The following is a 20,148-nucleotide window of genomic DNA, read 5'->3' as shown; positions in this document are numbered from 1 at the left end:
ACTCAGGTGAAAATATTGTCAGTTTTCCTGACAGTCTTCCTTTAGTAGGACCCAGTAATAATGAGAGAAGACTTCGTAATTTTAGCCTGCAGATTGTATTTATGGACAAGAACACAGAAACATAAGAAGAATAGCTCCAGAATACTGGATGAGACTGTTGTCACAGTAGTGTGGCATATAAAGGCAGTATTGTTATTAAGGACATCCGAGCCTTATTTTCTTCACACTCCACCGTCAGAACCAAATAAATTATCTGTCTCATCAAGGCTGAGACAAACTGTTTTTGGCAGCTTTGGAAGGCAGCTGTGTGAGATGTATTGAGTCAATGTGTTACAACGCAATCCTTATTCTTTACAGTCAAGGATGATTTGAAGATATTTTTGGCTAATTATTTCCTCCTAGTAAATTAATTATTGCAGGGCTGTTATTTGAAAGCTCTTTTGGTCCTTGCTCTGAACTGCGCTTAGGCGTCCATGATGTTTCAGGAACTCACAGAACATAAAATAGAGTTTTCTAAAGCTGTAGTTCTTGAACTATTTGTTACATGTCAAGACAATCAACAATAAGAAGTGCTAAACTCTGTACACAGCTGGATAGGTGTTCTATTTTGTGTATGTGTATAAGCTATTTTTATTGACTATATGGAAAGTAGAATTTCTTTTTTTATCTACACAAGGAAAAATATAATAAAAACAACACATGAAGTTACACTTATATGTATGTAGAACAATTACAGGTACAATAAACAAGATTTTTTGCCTCTGGTTTTGAAAATGAGCAGACTAAAAGAGACAGGTGGCTTTGTAGCATTCATGATTGGCACAGTTAAACTTTGGATTGGCACTTGTTAAACTTTGTTGTGAATCGAATGTTCTGTATAAAAGTGGTTTATAAAATACAGCCAAATAAATTTGCTCTCTATCAGGGTGCAGTGCCAAATGCCATAGAAACGGTGAATATATAAGGTTTGCAATAACAATTTCAGTAGTTCCATGTAATCTTTTGTGTAGTTACTATTCTAACTGTTGAAGTAAAATTAAAATTCAAAAGAACTGAGAGGCATCTGCATGACTATGATTATTGCCAGCTCCCTGTGAGCTTGCTGCCGCCTGTCACTCTCTTCTTGGTCACCTTGGCCTTGTTCTTGCTTGCTGCTGCCCTTTCACATTGGAAGAGGGGGACTAAGTGCACTTCACAGGGATCAAGCAGATTACCAGTATCTGTGAAAGCTCAGCAATGAAAATAGGCCCATATTTGGTTTTAGCTGTAATACCTTCTTCTGCATGTTAAAATTTTCTTTTTCATCATTTCTTTTTCATCTAATTGTTTTGTTATCAACTTTTCCCTGCATTCAGTGCAGTGGCATAATACATAAGGTTAGAAGTCTGTTCCTGTATTTAATGAACAAGGGATAACTAGAAAAAGAAATGAGGCTCCCTACCCCCCCCTCCCAACACGCCCCCCCAAAAAACCCACCACTTTTAAAAAAGACACCTTTTGCTAAAACAAACATCTCTTTATTTCTTTCATTAGCCTTCCTTTTATGATGCAGTAGACCCAGTAGATTTCGAAGGCTTCCTAATGACACAGCTGAACAACTTGGACTCAGAAATGGCGCATGAACTTGGTGATTTTCCTGAAGATGACTTGGACATTGTCTTTACACCCAAAGAATGCAGGACTCTGCAGCCTTCTATGCCAGAAGATGGGTGAGGAGACTTTTTCTTTCTCTGAAATGCAACAGATTTTTAAAAAGTGTTGAACAGAAAGATGTCAGTGTCTGTTAACCTCAGTCCTCCATCTGTTCAGCTGTCATGCAGTTACTTTAAACATGTGTACTTTGCCACTGATTCTGTTACTCTCTTTAGGACAGTTAAAGTCTCGTAAGGGCTTCACTGCCTAGCTGTTAGCAGCAGGTATGAGGTAGTAGTAGATCGAAAAGAACAGGGGAGAAGGACAGGAAACTAATATGAAAAATGATTTTATAACTGTGAATCCTTACATTGATTTGTAAGATCAAAATTTCTTTTTTTTTTTTTTTTTTAATTCCCTCTTGGCTGTTTATTACATGGCATTGATCAGATCACTCAGTGTCTCTTATTCAGTGTCTTTCTTGCTTAACAATCACAAGGTTTTGAGGAAGGAGTATCTGTTGATTTCTAGTGTGGAAGTCATTTCTGCATCCAGGTAGATATAGGTAGATATTAATGAAATAATCAGGAAGCTTTCCACTGTTTTCAACAGTTTTTAGATTAAAATAGTTTCCATGTTTCATAATGGTACTCAGCCGTCCTCAAAATATTTAAGCTAGTTTGATAAACAGGAAGAATACAGGCAGCAGAGTTTTTTACAGTGAGAAAAAATGATGACTTGGAAATTTTGCTAGTGGGGTTTAGAAGAGTTCTATAAATTGTATACAAAATAGTCTCCAGGGATTGTTTGTCTAGAAACAGTACCCTCATGTAAAAACACAAAATCATAGCCAAGTCTGCAGACAGCAACAAACAGATAAATTTGAAGTCAGCATAAGTCAACCCCAAACTGCTTTGTGTGCAAAGACAGCTAAGGATGCATGTTTGTTCAGGTTGGGGCCTGGCTCCTTCAGTTTGTCTTCAGTGTTTTTTTCAGCATGCCAAAAGAGATGGAGGCTAAGGTGGAATGACGATTCATGGTGGACTATTTTCATTTCTGTAGGCTGAGACCACTTCTCCCCTATGGAGACATATTTCCAGGATCATTTTGTAATACACCTATCATTTAAAGTAGTAGTTTTCTGTTTCTGCCTTAGTGGTATTAAAAGATGTTTCAAGGAATCTATGAAAAAAAGAGGGGTGTCAGTAACAACAAACGTGCATTCAACAGACTTGTTTTGTACAGAAAATCCCTTTTTAGACGTTCAAACCACTCATATGGAAATTGATGTTACAGAAAATCGAGGTAAAGGACACATAGTGTGTTAGGGAGGAGAGCATTCAGGAAGGTCATGCTTCAGAGACTTGCATGCAAGCAGTGCCTCCTGTGGTATCTTCCTGTGCCAAACACATGAAGTAGATGCCACTGACCAGACAGGGTTAATACGCTGCCTGCTAACAAAAGTGTGTCCCATCTGATGCAGGAGGCCAGCATGTGCTACTTTATCCCACCCTGGCACGCAGTGGTCTGCTTGTCTGAGCCCCAAGGGTTGTTAGCCAGCTTGGGCTGCAGATCTATTAGGAGCTCTTGGTGGAAAGTGCTGAGAAGTTTTACACCTTTCTTCCATTCCCGCATCACATGTATCCTCACTTAACAAGCAGTTTTTACACAGGTCACTAGTGTATTTCAGAGTAGGAGTAAGGAAATTGTGCTACAACATCATGACAGAACATTTATGGAAACTGACCTTAATTTATCACATTTTAATGCCAATCAGCATCCATTCTCTCAAGCAGTCTGCCAACTCCCTACATTGACAGAGGCTTAGTTGAAAATCATAAGCTTACAGCATATTTTCAGATCTCAACATTCTGTTGAGCTGTTGGAATTTTCTCCATTTCAGTATAAAAGAGTACATGAGCTGATGCCTCTGGAAAAAATATCTCTATTTGTTAGCAAGTTTTGGAAAAACACAGAAGATAGGTATCTGTGGTACTTTCTTTTGTTTTACAGTACTTTATAGCATCATCTGTCTTGAAACGCACGGTGTGGCAAATGGTTATCTCTGTTAAATGCATTTCTGTTAATTTGGAAACACAACAACCCAAACCCGTGTCTGTGTACTCATTCAGTACACCTGTTGTTTAAAACTGAAATGTGGCTTAGCAATACAATAAACATACGGGAGTGGACTAGCAGAGAGCCCTTTATCTGTACAGCATGTTTAGTTAAATTTCTTTTTCCTTAAGGCATGACCTAGGTACTAAAATATTTCCCATATGTTGCTTTTTCTCCAGGGTTGAGATGGATTCGCATGTACGAGACTGTGTTCAGACCTATATCCGGGACTGGCTGATTGTGAATAGAAAGTAAGCTACTCACAAGTAAATGAAATAGAAAATACCTGGTATGCTATTTTGCATGTATAAGATGCGTTGTTATAAATAATCTGAGCGAATGACAATTTGAATCAGTACCTGAAGATAAAAGGGGATTTCTCAGTAGTTTTACTCTACTGTCTTGTTTGAGATGGTGGGCTTTGCTAAATATTTTTGTACCTGCTTCTTAATTATTCAGGTTCCCCAGGAATTAATCAGGACATAATTCATATTCAGTGTGTAGCAATGATCCTTCATCTCGACCTCTTATCCCTTCCTTCTTTTTATTCTTTTTTCTGATGCTTGAAGAATCATTTTGTGTTTGTTTGTCTAAACTCTGTGCAAGGACAATCACAACTTGATTATTGTCAGTTCTTACTTTGTCCATTTTCGGCTGTTGGCTTTCCAGTCTTTCTTTCCAGAAAGGAAAAAAGAAGATTAGAGATGTTCTTGGCAGTGATTGGTGGTATCATTGGATTATTAGCATAGCATCAGTTAGAAAAGTCTATTTTCTAACTGTGAGGGATTGTCTCTTGCTGTCCGTAAAGGAGTTGTGTTGTTAGTTCTGCACTCTGCTGAGCGCTGCGAGGAGACTTCCTCCAGGGGCCTATGAAACTGGTTCAGTTCTCAGAAGTGCACATGGTGAGTCACCAGGAAGAAGCTGGTGGGTTTTTGCAGGCTCCCTACCGACACCGCGCAGAGCGCTGTGCTCGCTCCATCACACAGCTCTGCTCTGAGCGCTCTGTAACGGGCCAGCCTTGTCTGTGCACACAGATAAGGACTGAGCAACCCAGTAGGTGCAGCAGACAGTGCTGTGTGGCTGTGTTTGCTGTTACGCACGCGTGTAGAAATGTGAATGGAGCCAGAGAAATACACTTGCTTCAAAAGGCTTTTAGGGTGTTTTACTGTCTCGCTGATTCAGATGAGGCAAATTTGCAGATACTTTATTGAGTTTGAGGCCTCCCAGAAAGCTGATCTTTGATGGCTAACAATGCAAGCAGGTTACTAAAAATTACAAAGAGAAAGAAAGCATGAAAGATGCTTTAGTGTCATATAAATCAGGGGTTATTATTGGGAGCCTTATGGCACCATTCTCAAAACAAATATGAGAGGAAGCAAAGGAGTAAAGAGAGAAAGAGTACTCATAGAAAGCTTTCCAACATGCTGAGAAAGACTGAAAAGTCAGTGGTTGCCAGTTTATGAGACAAAGATTCATAGGGCAGATCTCAGTTTATAATCTGGAGAGCTGTGAGAGGTGTGTGCATGTAGCTCTTGTCCACTCCTGGATATGAAGGGTGGGAGTAGCACAGTAAAGAGGAAAAAAGGTTGTGTGAGTACTCACGCCTCAGAGAAGTAGGACGTGAGTAGGAGGGTCTGGGCACAGTAGTAGGTCTGTGTGTTGTAGTGAGTCTGGCTAGCACAGAGTTCACTTTACCCACAGCAGCCCATACAGCGACGAGCTTTGCATTTGTGGCTAGCACTGTGCTGATACCATAACCAGCGTTTTTTCTGTGGCTGGACAGCACTGACACACAATCCAAGCCAGTATTCTGGAGTGGGCAGGAGGTGGGAGGGGACAGCACCAGCGGAGCTGATCTGAACTGATCAAAGGGACGTTCAGTAGCATATGGGATCACACCCTGGCAAAGGGGGAGGAAGAGGGAGATCTTGTTATTAAAACATCTGTCCTCCCAACCAACTTCTATGTGTGTCAAAGCCCTGCTTCCCAAGATATGACTGAACATAGGAATACTTGCTAACGGGAAGTAGAGAATAATTGTTTTCTCTCTCTTTGCTTCCACATAGCCTTTGTTTGTTTTTAATTTCTTTATTCTTTAGTTAAATTATCCTTATCTCAAGAACCTTTTTTTCTTATCATATTTTCTCCCCTGCTCCTTACTTTGAAGAGGAGGAGCAAGAAAGTGGTCCTTCACTGGAGATAGTGGAAAGTGGTCCTTCACTGGAGGTAGTGGAAAAAAAAAATCAACAAAGCCTCTTGTAAATGTTGAAGTGTCTCAGAAGAAGGTTGTGTATAATTCCTCTCTCCCATTCTAAGTAGTAAATGCAATTCCAAAGCAAGGTCACATCCAAAGAGATCATGTCGATCTTGTATCTTTATTGCCTTTGATTTTCATTTGAACTGATAAATGATTCAAATTCAAATAATTAATATTAAAATACATATAATACAGTTATATATATACATAATACATAATACATATACACAATACAGTTATATGTATATAATTCAGTTGTATCCAAAATGTAATAAAAAGGTGTCTCCCTGATCAATAATGACTTACTGTGACATCACAATGAAGGTACTGAGATATTGAGATGCTACTTTTAAGTGCAATGGAAAGGAAAATGAATGAAGCTGGATAGTGTGACTAAGGGGAGTGATTATTAAAATGCTACTGCAGAATTTAGCAAATTTTTTGAAAGGAGAGAATAGTCTAAATGCTTGGCGTAAGGGGAGCAACTAGGTCTAGGCATGCCAGAGACCAAATGACATCTCAGACAAGCAGTGAGCTCGATGGTGCAGAAGCAGAGAGCCAGCTAAAAGGCAGGTGTTTCTGACCATTATTTCTAAGGTCATTGCGATAATCACTATGTCTTATGAGTAGCTCAGGGCTGAATTTATTCCTAGGTCAGAATTTCTCTGCTGTCTCAGGGTGAGAATATAACAATGCGAGTGAATTTTCTTCATTTTCAAGCTATCCTTCATATCCACTGTAAAGCTGCAATGGTTGGCTGAAACATTGGAACATTGCGAAATGTCACATTTTGTATACAGGTTATGGTGTGCTGTCCTTCTGTGCAATTATGTTCCTCATTGCTTGATTTTTAGTTTTTCTTCTTCTGTTTTATTTTCCCCTAATTCCTTTTTGTTCCATCCTGATTTGCTTGTTTTTGTCTCTGCAAGGAACCAAGGGAACTCATACATTTGCAGTTTGAAAAATAAGGGATCCCGAAAAGATTTTCACAAGCATCTGCAGAAACAAACATTTGAATCAGAAACTTCAGACTCTAGTGAAGCAAGCTTTCAGGTATCTTTTATTGTATTTGGTAAAAGTTATTTAATATAGAAGCTGCCCTCAAGGGAAGCAAAAGTCCTGTGTACAGAGACCTCTGCAGCAGGTAGCCCTTCCTTACGGGGAGTTTCTGTCGCCAATATTTGTGGAGCCTGGGGATGTTGGTACAAGGCTGGTGTGGCTGTGTAATGCCCCTGACACCTCCTGGTCAGGGAAGTGTGGGCAACAAAGTAGGCCGTGGGCTGATGGAGTCCCACCAGCTGCCTCCTGCTCCTCAATGTGGATGCAGTCAGGTTCAGAGATCTGAAGAATTACAGTGTCACTCTGCCGACTGCCCGCAGTGCTTTGGCTTCCACCATGTTCACTTTGAAAGTTGAAGGTAATCTGCCCTTTCCCTTTCTTCCCCGTGGATGCAGAGAGGCACAAACTGACTGTGCTAACCATCATCTCCCACCATCTCTCCTTGGTGAGCCCCCTGGCAGCAGTGAAATTAAGGCAGAAAGGCCTGAAAGACAGGCAAGAGAAACCTCGTGACGCCCAAGGTACAGCAGGCAGTAAGAAGTTTTGCTGTTCCTTCGTTTTCTGGCAGGCAGGGCCCAGGGCCGTGCACGTGCTCACTGAGGACACCTCCAAGACTGCCCCAGCTTCCTCTGACTTTGACCTGCGCAGCCTGCAGCCGGATCCCCGCCTGGAAAACCTGCTGCGGCATGTCAGCGCGGAGGAGTTTGAGAGGCAGAATGAGGAAGCCCGACGAACCAACAGGCACGCCGAGCTCCTCGCCCTCTACCCGTCTGTGGATGAGGTGAGCTCACAGGGCTTCTGGGACTCAAGCCATGCTTCAGTGGGATGGAGATTGTCCACACAACCATAAAAAGTGTGACTCCTGGCCTGTATACCTGCTTCCTTTGCTTTTGCGTATCACCCTTGAATAGTAACACAGTGAAGGTGTGGCCTTCACATGCCTGCCAGCCATCTGGAATGTGCATTCAAGCAGTTGTATCCAACTCATGGTGTTGCCCGAGGTCTTTCTGCCTTCTTTTGATGTAAGTCAGGCCACGTTCTGCTAAAATGGTTGTGTCAAAACAAGCCACATTCACTTGGGAAACACACCAGATGCAGGTGAGGCATGTAGGTATTTGTAAACATACATCAGTTTTCTTTCTGACTGAAGAGATGAAGTGGCTGCCGAGTCAGGGAACGTGCTGTTTTGTAGCTGTGGCTCAGTTAAATCACTTGAAGCTGTTATGTAAGCGTGTAAATTTGCAATTATTTTAATTGCGTTTGAACTGTTTAATGATAGGAAGATGCAGTGGAAATACGCCCAGTGCCAGATCGCCCAAAGGAACACCTGGGCAACAGGATTCTGGTAAAGCTGCAGACTCTGAAGTAAGTATTCCTACATCCTGGTCTGGCAGGCTTTGGTGACACTTTTCAATTACAGTGTCTCAATTCATGTGAGCATCTTGCCACAGACACACTGACGTTGTATGCTCCTTGTTCACAAAGAGTTTACGTGCTTGCTTGTTCTTGCTTTAGTGTGATTTTGGCAGAAAACCATTTATATCTGTAGTTACAAGACTTTTTATCTTGTCAGAATGAAAAGGAGTTGGGGATGAGACCAAGTTATTTATTATAAACAAACTAGATTGATTTTTGTTCATAATAGCAATAAATAGAAAAAAAATCAAGAATGGTAGAATCATTTTTAACTGATATCTGAGACCAGCTTTCTGACAAACGCAGAAAATACACTGCTGGCAGTTTATCTCATTTTTTTTCCCCACTTGAAGTCAGTTAATAAAATGCACTAGCTAAAAAAAGAAAAATCCTCCAAACTTTAAGAGAGCCAAGATCTGGAATGAAGTGTTTCTCCTCATTTTCTAAGGAAATGACAGCCTAAACCCCCCCTTTTTTTTTTTGTTTTACAGGATCTTAAAAGTAAAATATTAATGAGTGTGTCTTTCCTTAACAGGTTTGATATAGAGATTGAGCCTTTGTTTGCATGCATAGCTCTCTATGATATAAAAGAAAGGAAAAAGGCAAGTGTGCACTACAGCATGAGTAAGGAATGGAGTTGTTCATTCATTCATATTTTCAGCTCAATTTCATTACAGTGTGAAAATTCTAGGATGTTTAGCTTTTCTTTGTTTCTTTTGTTTAATTGACTTATCTCTTATTTAAAACTTTTAGCTCTAAAAATTATTAGAATTGCTTACAAAAAATAATTCAACTTTTGCATAGGTGCATCTTGATCTAGGTTGCTTTAGTCATGCTAGCTCTTTTGTTTTGTGTTTGCAGCTCTTTATTGCATATTTCCATTTACTTCTTTTGACTAATTTTAAAATAACATTCAATTCATTTTTGCTTTGCAGTACATTTTAAATTCTTTTTCTTTTCAAGATCTCTGAAAATTTCCATTGTGACCTGAACTCTGATTCATTAAGAGGATTCTTGCGTTCTCATACACCCTCCACTGACTTGTCTTCTCTGGCAAGATCAGCAGTATTTTCTGTCACTTATCCCTCATCAGATATTTACCTAGTAATAAAGGTATGTTACAGTGGTACTTTTAACACCATTCTTCCTGTTCCCGGCTGTGCCAATTGTCTGAGCATGTGGAGTTGACTAATGTGGTTTTCCCATAGCTGAGAGGCATTCTGGTAATTTCTGATCTTCTTTGTACAAGTATCCGGTAATTTCTGATCTTCTTTGTACAAGTATCCACTGGTGTATCTTGTTTCCAATGTAAGAAGTTGGAAGTTTATCAATATCTTACTTTCTAGCTCAGCTGAATGCTTAGGTTTTCCTATTTCTTCATAAGAAAAAAATTAAGTGAAATAAACCGTTTTAAAATTTTTTAAATTGTGTATAAATGGAGTTTTTTTGGCTTTGGGTTAGTGTGTTTTGCACTGGTCTGTTTATTTAATTCTGAAACTAACTTTGCCCGAACCATTTCATTTGGAATGTGTTAATTTTCCTGCTTGTGGTGAAAATGCAGCAGTACCTGATGGATAGCTTTTTTTATATACATGTTTTCTGCTTCATAACTAACAATAGGGGAGCTGGGAAAAGTTTATTGTACATTACTCCGTGAAGACAGTTTTAAGCATTATTTTTGGTAGATTTGGGCAGACTTTTCCATACTGCTAGAGAAGTAATGTGTTAAGTTTGGAGTGATTTTTTTTCTTTATGAGCATCTTATTTTACTGCTTTTTGTAGATAGAAAAAGTGCTTCAGCAAGGAGAAATTGGAGATTGTGCAGAACCTTACATGGTTCTTAAAGAAAATGAAGCTGGCAAGGTAAGAAAAACAATCATGAAAAGTGTTTGGATCAAAACATGCGTGCAAAGGGAAACAGGGAAAGAGAAAATCTTTTGGAATGGGACAGAACCCAAAGAACAATGGGGAGAAAGTCAATTGATCAATCCATAGGGCAAGCAATTTGATGTCTGTCGTTGACATGAAGAATTCAAAAGAAGACAAAGTGTGCTTTTGTTCCTAGTCACTTTGGAAATCAGTACTGATTCCAATGTCTTGAGCCATAACGTATCTATAGGTAAAGTAAAGGAGATGACAGTGCAGTGAAGATAGCATGAATATTTGTACCTCAAAGGCTTCCTGCTGATCTGATTAGGTAAGCTAATCAGATCAGACCTAGTTGTGGGGTGTGTATGTCCAGTTCAGTGCAGACATCTGTAAATAACACGATCTTTGTTTGGGGAATTAATTTCATTTACCTTCCCTCGAGCAGAATTATGATGTTTCCTAAAATCCCGTGTTTCTCACATTCATCAGAATATTATTTCTGTATCTGATGGAGGAGATGGAACTTGCTCATTTTATGATGATTACTCATGCTGGGCACAAGGGTCACTGCAAAAAGATCTGCATTCTCCTCTTCAGTAACAAAAATGAACTAGTTGAAATGGGAACTGAATTTACAGATCAAAGCATCTATGGTGCTGACAGTGGTGTAACAGGAAGATATCAGAGATAAGAATACAAATTATTTACTAAACTGTAAATAAATAAATAATTTCCCTTTTTTCTTTAAAATGAAGTTAGAATAACTGATTGCTTTTAAAACATTCATTTTTTTCTTTGTCTTAGACAAAAGAAAAGATTGAAAAACTGAAAGCCCAAGCTGAATGCTTTTGTCAACGACTAGGGAAATACAGAATGCCATTTGCCTGGATTCCCATAAGTCTAACTAATTTCTTCAATGTTTCCACACTTGAGCGAGAAGTATCTGAGGCTGAAGGTTTGAATGGTACTTGTCTAAGTTTTCTGGCTAACACAAAGCAACTCTTTAGTGGTTCTGTGCTTAGGAAGCAAATTTCATTCATTTTTGTCCTCAAGAACAAATGACAGATTCAAATTCATATCTTCTCAGCTTTCCTTTTTAGTTCTACAAGCAAAAGTTAATATTCTCACTATTTCACCTCTGCATATGTATTTTTATGTATTCTAAATATTCTTCAGTTCTAGGTTCTATTTTAGTTGAACTGGCCTTTACTATCTGGAATCCCTGTGCAATAAAAGGGAATCAAAATATTTATCTTCTTAGTTTCTGTAGTGTACAAGAGATGTTTTCAAGCTGCATCCAACTCTGATCAATGTGCTCTGTAACCCACTAACTAGAAATATGAATAAGCCTGTGCTCTGCAGCAGAAATAATGTCACTCTCACTAGGTGTATCATAGCATTCCATTATTTCACATAGTCTGAAATACGGGTAGTGGGAAATACAGATAAAAGCTTAATGTTGTAGGTACTGGTTGTAGGTACTGGTCTCTGTCCTCTGATGTTACTGGGAACTTGTGGATTTCTAGCATATCCTTATAGTCTTGGTACTGAAGTAGCACAAAACAAGTTGGTATTTTATTTAATTTCTCTTTGAAGGGAAAGGATCAACTAGTGAGAAGAGGGCAACACTATTACAAGCAAGAAGACTCTCTGAGAGAAGTCTCAGCACTGAGGACAGTTATCCAGTGTCAAACTTCAAAACTGTCTCCCTGACCCACAGTACCTTCTTTAAACAGGTATAGGATGCTCTTTGTTTCTGACTGCCTAAGACATTTTTCATATGTATTGTGTGAACTGTGTTGGGAAAAATTATACAGTGATGTTAGTGGGGATTCAGAGGATAATTGCTGTTGACAGTAACTTACCTTGTTTGCATGTTTCAAGGTAATCAGTGAATCATAGAATGGCCTGGGTGGAAAGGGAACTCAAAGATCATCTACTTTCAACCCCCCTGCTATGTGCACAGTGGCCAACCAGTAGGCCAGGATACTCGGAGCCGCATCCAGCCTGGCCTTAAATGCCTCCAGGGATGGGGCATCCACAACCTTCTTGGACAGCCTTTTGTTATGTAGTATTGCTATAAAGATAATGATTTTTGTCTTTCTCCTGTTAGGAAGGAGACAGGCTTAGTGATGAAGATCTCTTCAAATTTTTAGCAGATTTCAAAAGATCATCTTCCTTGCAGAGACGAATTAAGACTTTACCAGGTACACAATTCATTTTAGATGGAATAGTATATATGTACTTTTCTCCTTTAAACCATTTTGTAAGTTTCAACCCCAAAATAGAATAAAATTGTGTTTTAAACTATTGTGGAACCTTCCCAGTGTCCCCAGTTAAGTATTGAGATTTGTGTTGAGCTTGATATTCTGCAGTGATTTGCTTTTTTTCTAACTTATAGTGTGTCTGCTGGATGTATTTCATGATCATTCAAGCTGTTTGAAGACAGAGGTTTTCTCTGCAGTCTTTTCCAATGAGTCATATGTTACAGAAGGAGACTAAAATGCCTACATATTTCACCTTGAATTTGGATCAGTATTTGGCTATGCTCAAACACTTGACAAGCTGCTTTTTACTTTTTCAGATAAATTACATCTTGAGATCTTCTGGATTGTAGAGGAACCCCCAAAAAACAGAAACTCAGTGTAAAGCTTCTTTTGCCTTTGTAGATAATTGTCAGAAATGACAAATACAGGTTTCCAAAATAGTTTGTGCTTTCCAAAACTTAAAATTGAAATTGAAAGTTTGATTATACTCATGGCAGGATTATCATTATTAACTATGTAAATGTTGTCCACAACTAGTCTGGATTTTCTGTTGGATGGTGTCTACTTGTCATAGATTAACACAGCAGAATCCTAGTGGAGATGGAGAGACAACTCTGCTATACACCACCCTTTTTTATTCAGCTTCCATATAAACTTGTGTATCCTCCTACATGCATGTTTCATTCTCATGCAGCTTTCAATCCAAATATCCATTTCTTACTTACGTAGTGTTATTGTGTAACCTCACATACTGTTTTCAGTTTTGATTTATTATACATTAGTTATTTTTTGTATTCTTTGGTAACATTTTGTGTTTTTTTTTAAAAGGAACCCTTAAACTGGAGATCTCTCCAGCTCCAGAAAACCTTGGTTACTGTCTGACACCGGAATTACTACCAGTGAAGCCCTTTCCAGAAAATCGTAGTCGTCCTCACAAAGAGATTTTGGAATTCCCAATTAGAGAAGTGTATGTTCCCCATACTATTTACAGGTAAGATTATTATTATGTTTTTAATGCTTGAGAACCATTTTCAAAGGCAGTTGTGGTTTGACTTTTTTTTTTTTTTTTTTTAATAAAAGCTGAGAAAATTGCTAACGACTATGTTTTAGACTGATTTACTCTTGTTAGCTGTTAGAAGGTAAGATACCCACTCGATGCTCTATTTAATTATGTAGTTATCCTGTTCCACACAGAATATTTTTAAAATGTTCACAACCTAGCAGCTCTTGTTGGCTTGACATAAACATATAAAATCATGTGGATACTGTGCCCATTTCCTTAGTGAAAGCGTGAAAAAAAAAGCAGTAGTTTTTATACAATTGAAAGTACAAATGTAAATGAAGTCAATTTTTTTTTTTTTTCTTTAATGGAAAAAAAAATGGCCAGATTTTAACTTCCCTTTCCATTATTAGGCCTCAGTAAGGTGAAGCACTTGTCAACTCCAGGTTACGTGGTAGTGTATGAAGATTTGCTTTTGAAAACAAAAAGCATTTGGAAACACTTTAAATTGCTAATCTAGAAAGGAGTTTGAGTCTCTCTTTAGTTTTGACAAGAGTAAAGTCCTGCAGCTATATATCTTGAATAACAAAGCTACCATGTTTAATCTGTGCATCTCCTGAAGCAAGTTAATGTGTCTCCACACAGTCCTCCAGTTGGTAGGTGTCTGTGTTGGATAAATACCCCTACATAAGAAGAAATGCTTGCTGTAGCTCAACAGCTACACTCTTTTTCCAAGACTTCACACCCAACATGCTGAGCCTCTTCAAGGTTTTTGGGCTCTGTTTTGAATTTCACTCTAAGTAGAAAATGTGGAAATGAAAGAGGAACTGTCCTGTATAGGTAGTGGTAATGAAGAGAAGATCAATATAGCATGTTTACCTTAATCTTCACTGTAATTAATGAATCAGTGACGATAACATAACACAACTGACATGACAAAAATAGTATTGTGCTGCAAACTGTAAAGTTTTGTTGTTAATACCCCATCCAACCCCAAAGACAGTCTTCTAGATACGGTGGGAAAGTGATGAATAAATGTGGAAGTGCTAGATTTTGTTTCAACAGCTTTGTCACTACAGCTGTATTTGCAGTTAGAAAGGGGAGTCATCAGCAAATATTGTTGATATCTAGCCATAGGTCCCCGGTAAGACAGATGAGTCAGCTTTGCAAACCTTGTGAGAGAAGGACTTCGTGATTGCAGGAAGTAGCAACTCTGTTTGTGCAGCAGCACTGAAACCTTTTACTACGAGCTAGAGTAACATGGCTCTTTCTGAGATGCTTTTGGCACCCAATAAACACAGTCATGCCAGAAAAAGTGTTGTTAGGGAATGTGGACTGATCCAGTGCTATGGATTTAGATACTAAAAGAATCCGAAATTACTAAAGTCAATATACGTGTATTTTTTAAATTAAAATGTTACATTGAATGTAGGAGAGATTTATATATATAAATGTATGTGAATAACAAAACAATGAAAACTTTCAAAGATACAGTCTGGTAAGATCTTGTTGGCATAATAATACCTCTGCACATATCCAGACAAATACTAATGTAACATCTACTTTTAGTTTGTTTCCTGGATGTTTAAAAGAGATGCAGAAACCTAGTTTACTTTTCTTTCTTTCTGTCCTTCTTTCTCTCTTTTTCTCTCTTCTGTGCTTAATATTGCAATAGTCAACACCTAATGAATATGCACTCATTTGTCTCCTTTAACAGTATGACAACTCAGGATTTAGCAATACTAGGACCGGTTAAGGAATTGAGAGTATTACCTCACAGTAGGTTTAGTTACAGCAGAAGGCTGCAGAAGTCATGAGAAGGGGATCTAGTCCTCTTGAATTTAATACTGGAAAAGTTTTTAGGTTTTAACTTCTGAAAAAGGTAATGTGAAGTAGACAGTTGTGGGTCAAAAGGTTTCCTGCATTTATACAGCAGAAAACTATTGTGATGGGTAATAGATTATTTTGTGGGTTCTTTTTGTGGTGCATAACATCTCAGTTATTTGTCTGCGGTTTTGGCTTTCAAATACATTATGCTGTTGACTACTTTTTTGTAATATTTGATGTTTGAAGTAACGATGAGCCTCTTCAATTACATACACAGATTGAACATGAGTTCTGGAGAGAATAGTGCTAAGATTTTAGTCAGAATTGACTCTGAGCTCTTGATAACATTTAAATTAAGAAAGAACTAACTTTCTATAATAATGTGATGTGATTTGAAACTGCAGGAACCGGATTTTATGAGCTGACCTACCACTCAGTTTATCTGGGAAAATTTTTGTGCTCTGAAAATTTAGTAGAATATTTGTTAAGGTTTTCGTGTCAGTGATAATGGATGAATTGAACAATCACTCTCACCTAAAATGTAATGTAGTCTGGCCACTATCTTTTTAATGCTTAATTTTAGCACATGAGAAAACTTATTCAAACTTATCCAAACTAGAAGAAAATTTTACAGAGTTTTAGAATACATGGTATAGACACATCCTTTTGAAAATAATGTTGAAATTCTCTCGTCATGCCATTTATTCTAGTCAGTGCATGGAAAAATCAGCAACTTTGATAAAGTATTTGTGATTTACCATTTTTCTGAAGATCTCTCTCTCAAAACAGTAGAAACAGAGGAGTCATCAAAGATTGAAAGTAATGACTAATAGGTGTATCAGTTTTTGTTTCCAATTTCTTAAGTAGTATATCTATGCTCATAAACAATTTGTAGTTTTTATCAGTGATGACTGATTGCTCCTAATTTGGCTTTTGTTATTCATGGTTTTCTTACTGTAGTCATCAGTGAGCACATCTAATATTGTTCAGAAATTTGAGATGCACTTGTGAAATTTTGTATATTGCGTAACTTAGCAAGGAAAAGGATTTCATTACATTACACACATATTACACAGCCAGTAATTACAGACAGCAATGTTCAGTCAGAAAGATAACAGTCTTGAAGACTGTGCATAGATTTTGTTTTGGCAGAATATTGGTCTCCGTTGCTTTGGCCATCGGAGGTGATCAAATCATCACTGCTAAGTCTCTATTAAAGAGTAGAAAAATCAGCAAATTAAAATGAGAACTGTTTCACAGTGTCCTATGCGGAGCCTTGGTTTTCTTGCACTGAAATAGCCTTTTACCTCACAGTCCTTGTGCTGGGTCAGCCTCAGATCCAGAGAAACAGACTGAATTAGTTCTTCCCCTAGAACCCTGTTACAGTGTGGAACTGTCCTGTTGGATTGATATTGGATGTTCTGTCGTGGCCTTTGTAGACCCATATTGACTCCTGAATGTGTCTATTGCTTCTTGTGAACATGTCTGCCTGCATCTGGAGGTACTTTCTGTAGAGGGAGTGAGAGGAGAAGTACAGTCACACCAGCATTAATCACTGACAGCAGCTGCTGTGGCATGTTGCTTGAGGACTTCCTCTCAGCACTGAGCCTGAAGAGGAACATGTGGCTTCCTGGGGCTCACCACATCCTGAGGGCGATGCTAACCGCTGCATGGAAATGTTTAGGCTCTCAGGCTGTTGGAGGGAACTGTTGCTGGCAGGAAGAAGCACTCTAGCCACCAAAAGATCTGCTGTGTATGCCTGTCCTTAGTGCAGTGTGAAGAATCTCTTTTGATCATCTCCCCAGCTTCCTGCTTTTCATCACTTTCATCGCTGCCTGATACTCAGAATCAGGGTTTACCTCTGTTCTTCCTAAGCACTGATGGGTTTAATACGCATGTAAGAGAGGTCCCTAAAACTGCTTGAGCATAAATAGCACAAGCTTTACCTCTTCTGCACAGTGCTCACTGGAATGCTTCTTTGGTTGTGTAGTCAGCAAAGACCTCTCTGTGATTTTGCATATCTTTCATCTCAAGTCAGATGTAAATGTAAAAATCGGTGCTCAGGGGCATTATGGAGATTTGTGACATCTTCTGCTGGGCTGCAGATTAATGAAGCAATGGCTGGATTATGCAGCATCCCCTATAAGTATTTCTTCATCTCTGACAGACATAATATTGATAATATCCTTCCTTTAATATGTCATTCCCCTTAACATAATTCAGTGGAGTTTACTGATATATTTCTCACTTTCACTTAGTTTTTCCTAATATTATCTTGGAGAGAATTTGGCAGAGCTGAAAGTGCACTTAAGATGATTAGGGAAGAAAGTGCGTTAGTGTTGCAGGCAGGAGTACTGTGCTGAACAGAAGGAAAGGCAAGTTACATATTGATCTGTTTGCTAAGAGATCAGTCTTAGCATGCCTTGCCTCACATAGTTTTATTATGTTCCCTTAGAACCAATTTTTATAAAATACTAACGGGCACAACAGTGTGTCCATCTGGGTATGCACCCATCTGTCAGCTTGCTCTTTTCCCTTCATTAATTAGATTCCTATCCTTTCTAGAGTACCTTATAGGTTCTGACTAAGGTTCAGATATTTCAAGTTTACTGTCTGGAATTAAAGCCCGTTCACCAATTTCTTTTCCTTCAGCTGCCTGTTTTGCCACCTTATCCACCATCATATTTCCAGTTCCCTGTACAGTGTCACTCTTCTGATGTCCTTTACAATGTATAACAGCCATGATGTTCTTTGGTAGATTTACATCACACTGAATTTGTTTTCCTTGTGTGTAAGCAATCCTCGCTCTTTCCAGATGACACCATGAGTGGGTACCACCCCAAAAGCATATTTAGCACCTGTCCATATATTTAAGGTTCTTGTCAAGGCATTTATTTCAGCCTTCTGAGTGGAAGTCCCCACAGGTAATGGTTTTGCTTTAATTACCTTGTCAGTAGCAGTTACTGCATGTCCTGCCTTGCAGTTTCCTTGTCTTCACAGAACTGCTTCTGTCGATGAATCCAGGAATCTCTGGAGATGTTCAAGACCTGCCTGGATGCCTACCTGTGCGATCTGCTATAGGGAACCTGCTTTGGCAGGGGGGTTGGACTCGATGATCTCTGGAGGTCCCTTCCAACCCCTACAATTCTGTGATTCTGTGAATCCTCAGCATTGTCCAAGGTTCCTCCTGTAGGTCTGACCAACTGAGTACACACAGTCTCCATGCAGTCGCACACTGCTGGCTTGGAGGCAGCTCTGTGTTGGTGTTCTGGGTGTTCAGCAAATGGCTTCCTTCTCTTTGATCAGTTGTGCTTTCTGTTGAGAAACTTGATAGCCTTTTAAATCAAGAAATTCAGCAAGCTCACAGTCCATTGTACACAGTCCTTTGTGACTGTAGCATCCACGTACTTCAGTAAAGTTCCACTGTGAGATGGTGAACCCAAATCTCAGGCTCACAAGTTGACCAGTTCTCAAAAATCATTGGGCTATTCTCACAACTCTGGGTAATACTGTGCAGGTTAATGGAATCATTATTATTATTATTTTTAATTATTATTTTTTTCTTCTCTCCATAATGGAGCTTTCCTATTCAAAGGCAAATAATTTTAGACTTTCTTTGGTAAAACCAGGCAGAAAAAGGTGCACTTCAAATCCAGAACGGTAAACCCCACCTACTTACTCCTTAATGTGGTTAATAAAGATATACACCATGGGTTGTATGTATTCAGCATTTCTATTAATTGCCCTTAAATCTTGGACCAAACTGTAGCTCTTGCCATCCAGTTTTTCATTTGCAATTTTTATCCAATTAATAATCCAAAATCCAAAAAGTTATTTTTATTTCTTTTACCCTCCTACAGTGTTGTATCCTCAAAGGGCATTGCTTTACCCTGGTTGGGCTGGCTCCCATCTTTAACTTCACTTTCATTGGGCTGCACATTTGGCTCTGCCAGGCATCACTGATGCCTGCAATTCTGTGTATACCCAATTTAGGATTCACGTAACTTCTGGGAGTACAACATTGCTTTTCCCAGTTTGTGTTAAAGCCAGACTTAAAATTTTCAGTCCATTGGTCTTGCTTGACAAGTAGCTCCAATTTTCTCTACTGAATTTGATCTCTACATTCAACTATTCTAACATGTCATGCCCAAATAATGGTTTTGGAGAACCTGGCATGTACAAGAATTTATATATTCCTACTTGTTCTCCTAGCCTGTATTTAATTGGTCCAAAAAAAAAGTAAACTTCTCTTGCCAGTAGCTCCTACAACTATTACAAAAATCATCTACGGGTAGTAATTCTTGATGTAGCACAGATAAGAGGCACCCGTATCAGCAAATAAACCTTTTTCCCCTGCTTCCCCAGCTGCTTTCGGTCCTATGGGGGTGGAACTCTGCCTGAGCCCTTCCAGGCTTCCCCTTACCTCTTCTTCTAGGTAAGGGACATCCCTGTTACACCTTGCTGCTCAACTTTCTCAGCTTGTTTCTCCCAAACCCTTCTCACTTTCCAAACTTTTTCCTAATATTATCTTGGAGAGAATTTGGCAGAGCTGAAAGTGCACTTAAGATGGTTAGGGAAGAAAGTGCATTAGTGTTGCAGGCAGGAATACTGTGCTGAACAGAAGGAAAGGCAAGTTACATATTGATCTGTTTGCTAAGACATGCCATGCCTCACATAGCATGTGTTGGTTGGTAGAGTGGCTG

At 38.9% G+C, this 20,148-nt stretch overlaps 1 protein-coding gene across 3 annotated transcripts in view; it reads left to right on the top strand.

Annotated features, from left to right (window-relative positions):
* DOCK8 (dedicator of cytokinesis 8) overlaps window positions 1–20,148 on the top strand; it is an 83,989-nt gene that overhangs the window by 19,004 nt on the left and 44,837 nt on the right. For all 3 annotated transcript variants that reach the window (XM_052701536.1, XM_052701535.1, XM_052701537.1), the window contains 12 exons: window positions 1,534–1,709; window positions 3,930–4,001; window positions 6,937–7,060; window positions 7,635–7,847; window positions 8,346–8,431; window positions 9,018–9,084; window positions 9,446–9,595; window positions 10,265–10,345; window positions 11,156–11,315; window positions 11,948–12,087; window positions 12,465–12,558; window positions 13,447–13,609. In XM_052701536.1, coding sequence (XP_052557496.1) covers window positions 1,534–1,709; window positions 3,930–4,001; window positions 6,937–7,060; window positions 7,635–7,847; window positions 8,346–8,431; window positions 9,018–9,084; window positions 9,446–9,595; window positions 10,265–10,345; window positions 11,156–11,315; window positions 11,948–12,087; window positions 12,465–12,558; window positions 13,447–13,609 — 1,526 coding nt within the window. The remainder of the gene's footprint in view (window positions 1–1,533; window positions 1,710–3,929; window positions 4,002–6,936; window positions 7,061–7,634; window positions 7,848–8,345; window positions 8,432–9,017; window positions 9,085–9,445; window positions 9,596–10,264; window positions 10,346–11,155; window positions 11,316–11,947; window positions 12,088–12,464; window positions 12,559–13,446; window positions 13,610–20,148) is intronic.

The sequence above is a fragment of the Tympanuchus pallidicinctus genome, unplaced genomic scaffold (genome assembly GCF_026119805.1).
Source record: "Tympanuchus pallidicinctus isolate F22 unplaced genomic scaffold, pur_lepc_1.0 scaffold4, whole genome shotgun sequence".
Classification (NCBI taxonomy): domain Eukaryota; kingdom Metazoa; phylum Chordata; class Aves; order Galliformes; family Phasianidae; genus Tympanuchus; species Tympanuchus pallidicinctus.
The sequence above is the reverse complement of the archived record's forward strand: the minus strand, read 5'-3'. Positions and strand labels throughout refer to the sequence as shown.